Raw genomic sequence first — 10781 nt, 5'->3', positions numbered from 1 at the left:
GCTCGTGTTCGTGTGATATGAGATCGTGAGTTATTTGCCGTGTGGCCATGATTGCTTGGTTGAAAACTCTACACGCTCAAGCTTGAACCGCGAAGAAGAGCAACATTGAACCAAGGAAGACCGATCGCGACGCCAGGGAACCCAGAACCTGTGGCTTGCATCGAATCTAGTCTGGTATTTTTCTGATATTTGTTTCAGCCTTACGTGCTCTTTTCATCCTCCGCTCTTCCCTGCAGCCTATTTCAAGTAAATTCGACAGCGCATTTCGGCTACATATTTACCCGATCCGTCAGCCATAAATTCTGTAACGGAAATCTTTCACTCTTCAATTGTAATCATCATTCGCGAAATTGGTACATATGTCACAATGCCTCCCCGTCTGGCACTACAATTTACTTCTCTCCGGACGCTTTCTTTGCGAGGGAGCCGAGACTTTCAGATTCGCAGGACATTCCACGACGCAAAAGCAGACTTTATTGCCTTCGACTTAAGAGGATCTCTCACGACACAAAAACTTGACATATTCATTGGTGAACCCCATGAAGCCTACATCATATTTAATAAAGATATTGGCCTTGCCATGAAGTCAGGCATCTCCAACCAAACTGGCATATGCCTTGCTTCGGATTCTGAGAAAATTGCCCTGACATTTTCCCATGACACCTTGCATTTTACTCATGGCACGTCTCCCGGGTTCGCGCCAACGTGATTTAACTAATAAAATCTCTTTTCAAGCTAATGTACCTTATCCACGCATGGTCATCGAACGAAACCTTCCGCGGCAGAATGCAAGCAACACGAGTCCTGCAACACTATGGCTATGGGGCGCGTCACATTCTATTACCTTAGATGGCACAGCAGATCGTGAGTCTTTCTGCATTCAAAACCACAGCAAATACTTATTTTTTCAGATCTGTTTGAGGAATCTTCACGGGAGAGCCACAAGAGGTTAAAGGGCGCTGCTGAACTCTTGCGGGATAGATGATGTAAGGGGCTTGAAACGTTCTGCGCTTGAGGAACAGAAGCAGCCCGGACAATATGGGCAATATGATTAACAACTTGTCATTGCAGCTGGCAAAGTGAAATGAGCCCGAAACCCGATTTGCGCAAACCATTGACGAAATACCATGATATCTTGGCTGCCCGCCTACCAACGCAGCTAGTGCTTGACAGCATTCTTGCTATACTCTCTGATCTCCTTGCTCATTTTCCCCAACGGCCTAGCCACACTGGCATAGTAATGCCCAAGGTCCTCTGATGTCCACTGGCTCGTGGCGACAAGGACATGGGCATCAGCAAGCCCTTGATTCAGTGCTGTGTCGTCATTCTCTATTGGCTTTTTCTGCAACAGGTACCCATTGATCTTTAAAAACATGTCTGCGGCGAATAAAGTAGTTTATTTATTACCGTCCTGGTATAGGTGATTAAGAATCACCTTTTCCGCAAGGACACCAGCTAGTTAAAACAAGTCTGTTTGTCGATAGTTCTTGTGATTCATTGGTGAGTCAATAGCGGACTCCAGCATGGTTAGTTGGGTTGGCGGCGATGTAGCAATGTGTTGTGTATACAACCTTTTGACTTGAGAGGCAGTCAGAAAACGGTAGGATATGCTTGCAGCCATAATGTGTTATTAATGACCGAAGACAAGGAATGGAAATAGACCTGTCGTACTAATCTGACCAGCCCCTGGGGGTTCGCAGGCATTTTAAACAGGCTGTTCATACTATCTCTGATTTGCCGTGACGGAGCAGCACACAGATTGCCGGGGCTCGAGTTGAGCAAATATGTGTTCAAATTACAGCCTCACCTGATGCAGTGGCCGCAGATTTGTCGGCCCCCGTCCTGCATGAAACCCGGTGCGTGAGCATCAGCGGCAGGCTGTCGCTTCCTTTTTCCTTCTCATGTTTGCAAAAAAAGAGATGCAGCCTCGTTCTGAGGTATAGCGTTATTCGCTATGGGACTGCTGCCTGGTTAACATGGAACATTCAAAAAAGGCAAGATCAATACTCTCTACGCAGAGTTCGGGCGCAAGTCGAACAACGAAGTAATGGATTTCAAGAGTCACGGCCAACTGAAACCCGTCCATTGTCCTTGGTGTTTGTAACCATCGGCAAGTCAACGACACCATTTAACGTGGGTGGCCTGGATGGTCGGGTCTGCGACGACGTGGCGCGTGTGGATGATATCTAGGCAAAGGTTGTCTTTTGGGCCATAGACATGCCCAACCCGAGACTGTGATTTTTTCAAAAAAAATTTCTTGAACAATACTTTGCTTAGCGCTGCAAGCCAATTATTCATCTCAATGCATATGCCGACATGTTCCTGGAGTTTATTAGATTCGCAATATCTGATGTTTGAATACAATAAGTAACGAAGGTGAATAATATTGTGCTGTTGTGCGGCTTGGAGACATGCTGCATTGGTAGACAACTCGTGAGTGGCTTTTGGCGTATGCTGACTAGAGTAATTAAACAAGGCAATAGGCACCAGATAATTCCTTAGCTATTTATATCCGAACACCACAACCTCATGCTTTTTAAGCCGTCCTTCATTATGTATCAATATGTTTCAGAGACGGGTAAAGCCACCGAGCTTCAGAATTCAGAAAACATTTTCATCCTCATTGGGGAGATGCACGAGCTGCTCGTGGGGGCAGAGTTTTGATCTCTACTGGATACACCACACCCTATGTCCGACTGTCGCTGAATATCTGACCATGGTTGGTATGCAAACAGGTGGTCTGTTTCGTATGCTGACCAGGATGATGATTGCTGAAAGCGCAACAAGGGCAAGGATTTCAGACAGCGATCTGAATCTGTTTAGTTGCCTGATCGGACGGTTCTTTCAGGAGTATATCTATTAGGAGCTGTATACATGGACGCTATAGCCCACTTTACTAGCCTAATAGGGTCAGGGACTCTATAACCTATACCTTTTAGTATATTTTATATATAAAAAAATAAAAATATATTATTTTTTATTATATACCTAGTAATATAATATTTTTAGCTTTAATATTATAAATTTTTTAATAATAATAGCTTAATTTATTTAAAAACATAATTTTTAGTATTTTATTTAAAATATATATATTTTATTAAGCTAGCTAAGAGCTTATAATAATAATAATTTCCTTCTTTATAATTAATAACTATAATAAGCTACTTTTAGTAGCTTATTTATTTAATAATTTTATTACCCTATTAATTATAGTATTTCTTAACCCTCCGCAATAAAGGGGAAAACTATAACATAAAGCTACTTTTTATTAACTAGCTTTTGTGACGGACTAGCCCGATTGGGCCATCGCGGGTGCTAGCCGCAGTCGTCCCGGGGGTTGCCTGGAGCCCTATAATTGACCGTGGAGCCAAAAGGGTACGTATTAAACAAGTCCCTTGTGACTATTTAATCTAGCACTATATAGACTCGCTACTATCGCTAGGTCTAGGCTCTAGCCTAAAACCATAATTGTTACGACCCAGCACGTAGGCTGCAGGTTGGGCCGGCTGCATGGAGCCGCCGGGCGGCACAGGCATGACGGGCCACGGAACATTGGTCGGCACGACAGGACCAATGGGAAGGACGCTCAGTTATTATAAGTGAGCATGCACAACGCTCACCAGTGTTTGGAAGTGAGCATCGAGGATGCTCACCTCCGCGATAACTAGCAACCGTAGTATATAGGGACCCCCAAATTCGCTTCATAGATAGCCTCTAGCTCCTTAGCTTTCAACACAGATCATTACATTGAATAAGCCTCGCTTACAACTCTTTGACTCTGATCACTTGGTTACGGTCTACGACCTATTACCAACGTAACACCCAACTGCTCAGATTGACTGCCCTAGTGGCTCTGCCAACATAAACTACGACTAGTTTATCCCTTGGGAACCTTAGCCGTTACACGTTGAAAGCTCTTGTTCAGACTACTACCGCGTCACTCTGAGCAATACCTGATAACTGTCAACATGGCACCACGCGAGACTACCACCGCATCTGGATCCAATGAAACCCGAGAGGGACCAACCACCATCTCTGCTCACGACATGCTTGCTGAGATCATACGCCTTCGGGAACGGGTCCAACAGATGGAAGAAGAACGGCAGGAACAAGCCACGACTGCGGCCACAATTAAAAAGGACTTGGGAGAAATCCTTAGACCCAGGGCACCAGGACCGTACGACGGATCCCCGGGTGCGCTTCAAGGATTCCTCACTCAACTCAGGGCTTACCACCGACAATTCCCGACCAAAATGGAAGAATCCTCTGCCAAGGTACTGCACGCAGGAGGGTGTATGACGGGAGTGGCACTCGCATGGTTTGAACCCATTATGAGGGACTACCTTAACAAAGAAAAAGACGACCGCGAAGAAGAAACCAACACCATTTTCGAAAGTTACGATGAATTCGAAAAAGCTATCAAAAAGGCCTTTGGAACAGTTGACGAAGCTAGGGCTGCTGAGTACTACATCGACGGGCTCAAGCAGAAGGGATCGGCATCCGATTATGCCGCTCGCTTCAGACAACTTGCATCTCAGCTTGACTGGGAGGACGAACCTCTTATGTCAGCTTTCTATAAAGGACTTAAGGAAGAAGTCAAAGATGAACTCTACAGGGAGAACAGACCAGACAACTTATCGGACTACATCGCTATGGCGGTACGAATCGACGACAGACAGTATCAGCGACGCATACAGAAGAAACAGGGTAAAGGAACCTGGAGCCCTGCCAAAGGGAAGAGTTACCAAGCCAATCAACGCAGAAAGCGTGACGAACCTATTGCCTATGGTCACACTCTTAACCCTGGACGAATGGAGCTTGACGCTACCAAGAAAGACGACAAAAAGGAAAAGAAATGCTACAACTGCGGAAAACCAGGACATTTCGCCAATAAATGCAAGAAACCCAGGAAAGAATGGAAGCCAGTACCAGAAGGAGGTAAGAAACAACTCAATTCTACTAACCAACAGAAAATCGAAGTTACCGAATCAGAGGTGGAACATAAGAACCTCAACTGGACCTTCTGCTATGACGACAACTGCTACGTTCACATGAGCAGCAAACAAGAAAGAGGATGGTTTCCAAAAGAACCAAGAAAACCAAAGAAGAAAATTATGAACTTCATAGGAAACGGACTGCAAGTAGCCAAACAACTGGTACAAGAAGACCTGGACGAACAATCAATGGAAAAGAGAACGCTTGCAATGACGGGACGAAAGGAACTCCATGAACCAAAATCGCCAGAATATTTGGACGAAGACTCGCACCAAGAAATTCTCGATTGGGTGCGACAACAAGCAGAAGCAAGGAAGAATCGAAGGGAACAACAATATAGGGAGGAGCAAGACGCACAAATCCTCACCACCTTCGACGAACCGGAAGATAGAGTAAGGGAAATGAGCGTCGATGACGACAACGCAATCCTAGATACTCCAGAAGCGTCCGAAGACGAACGAAGCGAGGAAGAAACGCCTGCAAGGCTGACAGCCACACAAGAACAAGCTGTACAGCGATATTTCCCCGCACCAACAGGAAAACATTTCGCAATTCCTATTCTAGCAGTGGACACCACCACGGCAATGGAAAACCAGACACTATGGTTTCCGGAAGGAGAGAAGGAAGACGATCCTAGACTCTCACCAAGACACGCGGAACATACACGTTTAGCATGGGCATCATGCGCGTTTGCAATGTGCCAGGCACACTTTCAAACCAAGGCACGATTGGATGCGTTTCCGATCAGGATGAAAGGATATCCGATCAAAGCACCATACTTCAGATGGGAACTCCTAGAATGGAGAGTGAAGATAATCAATAACGATCAAACGATGATCTTGGAACCCGATTCAAACACACCCATCAAATGCCGAGCTCATACAGATCCTACGGACGTATGTGAATCAGACACATGCCAGTTACATGTACATACGAAGAACAGGCAGTGGCATCAGTATGTGTATGAGGGAAAAATCCCAACACACAGAAGGGAGTTACTACTCAAGTCACCTCGATGTGAAACAAAAGACCACATGGTATGCCCACTACCTAATTGTTCAGAACATATGGTAGATAAGGCCAGGGAATGGCACAAGTGGCAATGTGGAACACCAGCAGCATACAAACGGACACAGCGAGCATTAGACATACTCGAACAGAAAGACCCCAGGGGAACCACAGAATCAACATACCACAGTGAACAACAGTTGGATAAGTGGTACAACGAACAGAAGTTCAACCCCAGATGCAACAGGAAATATGCGGTAAACTGCGACAACCCAAGATGCGAAAAACACGGAGAAATGAAAAACCAAATTTACAATCGCCTATGTCAAATGTTTGACGATGGGTTTTGCTTCAAGCACCCGCAAAACGGAACTGGACCTACAGAATGGTACCAAGAAATGAAACGACAAATCGCAGAAGAATCTATTCCGGAAAACTCAAAAAACGAGGCACGCCATCTGTAAAAGGGCTACAGGCTGGCATGAAAAGAAAGACGCTAATGACCCTCAACGCAACCCAGAACGGACGAAGCGACAAAATGGTATTAGACGCCGAAGTCATGGGACATCGCGTTCGCATACTTGTGGACAGTGGCGCGATGGGCAACTATATCTCACCCAGAGTTGTGAATCGTTACCAACTACCGTGGAAACACAAAGAGGCACCATACGAGTTAACTGATATCGAAGGAAAACTTTTTGCCTATAATGACGGAATCATTAACCAAGAGACTGATCATCTCGAAGTACAGATTCAAAGTCATTCAGAAGTGATTCAACTCGATGTTATGGACGTATCGGAACACGACCTAGTGTTAGGGTACCCATGGTTATGGGAGAGTAACCCACTGATCAACTGGAGGACAGGCCAACTGAAGTGGAACGAGACTTCAGGCCAACAGAATCAGCAGAATTCGGAAGAAAGAACGAAATTTCGTCATAACTTAGCTCATGAACAGAGTTCTGAAGAAAAAGAACCTTCAAGCAAGTTATCCAAGGACCAACGACAACAAACAAGCGGCAGAAAAGCAGTCAAAACAATTGGATCCACCGTAACGACCTCGACGGCGCTACAAACCGGGATACGAACAACAATAAGCAACAAGAAGACAAAAGCCAAGATCCGAAAGGTTATTGCCACCTTAAGGAAAGACCTCGCGAACACAAACAAGAAACTCGAAGGAGAAAAGAGGAACGAGAACGATAAAGACGACAAAAGCCCAATAACGAAAGAAGAAAGACTCAAGAATATCCCTAAGGAATACCGGAAATACGAAAAATTATTCGCAGAAGAATTAGAAACCGGATTACCAGAACACAGCCAATGGGATCATCAGATTGAATTGATAGACGGAAAGTCGACAACATTCCATAAGATTTACAACTTAAACGCAAGAGAACTCGAAACACTACGGGAGTACATCGACGAGATGTTAGCGAAAGGCTACATCAGAGCATCCACATCAGAAGCTGGATACCCAGTTATGTTTGTTCCAAAGAAAAACGGGAAACTGCGGTTAGTAGTGGACTATCGGCGATTGAACGCGATTACCATGAAGGATCGAACACCGTTGCCACTAATATCGGAACTACGGGACCGATTGCACGGAATGAATTGGTTCACCGCTTTGGACCTGAAGGGAGCATACAATTTGATTCGAATAAAGAAAGGCCATGAATGGAAGACAGCCTTTAGAACGAAGTTCGGACTATTCGAATACCTGGTAATGCCATTCGGGCTTACCAACGCACCAGCGACATTCCAACGAATGATCAACAGCGTACTACGAAAATATTTGGACAATTTTGTGGTAGTGTATCTGGACGATATACTGATCTTCTCAAAAACCCTGGAAGACCACAAAAGACATGTACACAAGGTACTACAAGCGCTACAAGACGCGAAGTTACTAGTGGAACCAGCAAAAAGCAAATTCCATACCCAGGAAGTAGACTTCCTAGGACACACGATACGACCAAACGAGATACGAATGGAAAAGACAAAGATTGAGGCAGTAAGGAACTGGCCAACACCGAAGAATGTCAAGGACATACAAAGCTTTAGAGGCTTTGCGAACTATTACAGGAGATTCATCAAGAGCTACGGCGAAATCGCAGCACCCTTGGATGAACTCACCAAGAAGGATAAGCAGTGGAATTGGAACGATGAGGCGCAATGTGCCTTTGACAAGATCAAAGAACTCATCACATCCGAACCTGTTTTGAGAACCTTCGACCCAGAAAAAGAAACGGAACTAGAAACCGACTCATCAGACTTTGCTCTAGGAGCACAAGTTGGACAAAGAGACGATGACGGAAAACTACACCCTATTGCGTTCTACTCGAAGAAACTTCATGGAGCAGAACTCAACTACCCCATCTACGACAAAGAATTCCTAGCAATCATCAATGCTTTCAAGGAATTTAGACACTATCTCATGGGAAGCAAACACAAAGTTAAGGTGTATACCGATCATAAGAACATCTCTCATTTTGCGACGACGCAACAATTGAATGGACGACAAATTCGATGGGCCGAATATCTTTCAGAATTCGACTACGAAATCATCCATCGAAAAGGATCCGAGAACGGACGAGCAGACGCTCTAAGTCGAAGAAGCGACTACGATACAGGAGTACCTACAGCAACAGGACCACTCCTTGAGATCAATAAAAATGGCAATTTCCAGCAGAAACAACTGAATGCCATATTGAAAGTACAGAAAGAAGACCCAGTATACGGCAAAATACACCAATGGGCAACAGACAATATACAACACATTGGGGACGTACCGACGGGATGCACATGCCACCCAGGAGGAGTACCAATGTATGGAGAGAAAATCTGGATACCACCAGAATTACAAGAAGAATGCATCAAAGAAATGCATGAACATCCAGTCTACGGACATCAAGGAATCCGCAAGACACTGGATAAGATACGACGACAATACGATTTCTCAGGAATCAAGAAAATGGTCGAAAAGGTTGTCAACGAATGCATACAATGCGGAAAAAGTAAGGCTTCACGACATAAGCCATACGGAGAACTGCAACCATTACCAGTACCAACACGACCATGGGAATCGATAGCTTTCGATCATATTACGAAGCTACCAATGTCAAAAGAACCAATGACCAACGTGGAATATGACAGCATATTCGTGGTCACGGATAGACTCACAAAATACGGATACTTTTTACCGTACAGAGAAGCAAGCAATGCAGAAGAACTTGCATATGTGTTCTTACGAACAATAGCAAGTAACCATGGACTGCCAGAAGAAATCATATCGGACAGAGGAAGTACATTTACTTCTAAGTTTTGGCAAGCACTTATGGCACAACTTGGAACGAATCACAAGTTAAGCACCGCATACCATCCACAGACAGATGGACAGACGGAAAGATTGAACCAGACGCTTGAACAGTATCTACGATGTTACATCAATCATCAACAGGACGATTGGGTTAAATGGTTACCTACAGCGCAATTGGCTTACAATAGCTCGATATCAGAATCGACAAAGCAAACACCAGCCTACGCCAATTACGGATTTAATCCCGAAGTATTTCGAACACAGCGCGAAGGACCGCAAGCAGAACGAGCGATGCTGCAAGCAGATGAACTGAAGAGATTGCACGAAGAAATGCGACACGAATTGGAATTCGTACGAAACAGAATGGCACAATACCATAATCGTAAAAGATCGAAGGGACCAATCTTTGGGGAGGGAGACATGGTCTACCTACTCCGACGAAACATCAAAACAACGCGACCAAGCGACAAATTGGACTACAAAAAATTAGGACCATTCGCTATCAAGAAAAGAATATCGACAAACAACTACGAACTTTCATTACCAAAGACTATGAGGAATCATCCTATAGTACACATTTCACTTCTTGAGAAAGCACCAAACAATGCACCAGCAGAAGAAGACATCGAAGTCATGAACGAAACGGAATATGAAGTAGAACGGATCTTAGACATGAGGACAAGAAACAAAACACGCCAATATCTCATTAAATGGAAAAGCTATGGAGACGAGGAAAACACATGGGAACCTACGGAGCACCTGAAGAATTGCCAGCACCTATTACGGCAGTATCACCAGCAGCATTCAACAAGGCATCCCCAAACACAGCGTTCCAATCCAACACGTCAATAGCGCCTAGAGATTGCGCATCGATAACAGCCTCGGATTCGCGACGCTCCTCCTCCTCCAACTCATCCAGCGATTGCAGACCCAAGCGAGTCATTTGTTGACCCTTGGTAACCAACTGCCGCTTTTGGCGGCGCAGTCGCGCTAGACGGGCCAGCGCTTCATTCAACTCAGCCTGAGCCTTGAGCATTTGCTCTTCCGCTCTCTCTTCCTCCTGATCCAAACGTTTCGATTCGGAAATAATGCGACCAACTACAAGGACACTCATTAGCAAAAAACAGTGACACACAAAAAGGACACCTACGCGAGCTAATCGCGACACCAGAAGCATCACAGGAACGCCCCCGCCGCACGCATTCCCCGCACTTGGAGGAACGCTCAATCATCTTGCAACGAAGACCACGGGCGGAACAAAAGGAACACGGCATGACGTCGTAACCAAACGATTCAATGGAATCAGCCAAGCGATCGTTCCGTAAGGTAGAAGGAGCCTTCAACGAGGGATCTTTTCGCTTTCGGGTACGAGGAACGACGGTACGACTGGACATGGCGTCAGAAGGACATCACAAAGGATGAAAAGAAAGAGGAACTTACCAACGAAAAGAAAAGGGCA

The 10781-nt window shown here is 45.1% G+C and overlaps 2 protein-coding genes across 2 annotated transcripts; both read left to right on the top strand.

Annotated features, from left to right (window-relative positions):
• Nucleotides 1-367: 367 nt before the first annotated feature.
• Nucleotides 368-709, top strand: G6M90_00g113650 (uncharacterized protein; the record flags this gene model as incomplete). The annotated part of the gene is made up of 1 exon (XM_066131897.1): nt 368-709. The coding sequence occupies one exon, from the start codon at nt 368-370 to the stop codon at nt 707-709; it is 342 nt and encodes a 113-aa protein (XP_065987996.1).
• Nucleotides 710-3968: 3259 nt separating this feature from the next.
• On the top strand, nt 3969-10174 carry Tf2-12_17 (Transposon Tf2-12 polyprotein; the record flags this gene model as incomplete). The annotated part of the gene is made up of 2 exons (XM_066131896.1): nt 3969-5891; nt 6524-10174. The coding sequence occupies 2 exons, from the start codon at nt 3969-3971 to the stop codon at nt 10172-10174; spliced, it is 5574 nt and encodes a 1857-aa protein (XP_065987877.1).
• Nucleotides 10175-10781: the final 607 nt, after the last annotated feature.

Source organism: Metarhizium brunneum, chromosome 7 (assembly GCF_013426205.1).
Source record: "Metarhizium brunneum chromosome 7, complete sequence".
NCBI classification, from domain to species: domain Eukaryota; kingdom Fungi; phylum Ascomycota; class Sordariomycetes; order Hypocreales; family Clavicipitaceae; genus Metarhizium; species Metarhizium brunneum.
The sequence above is the reverse complement of the archived record's forward strand: the minus strand, read 5'-3'. Positions and strand labels throughout refer to the sequence as shown.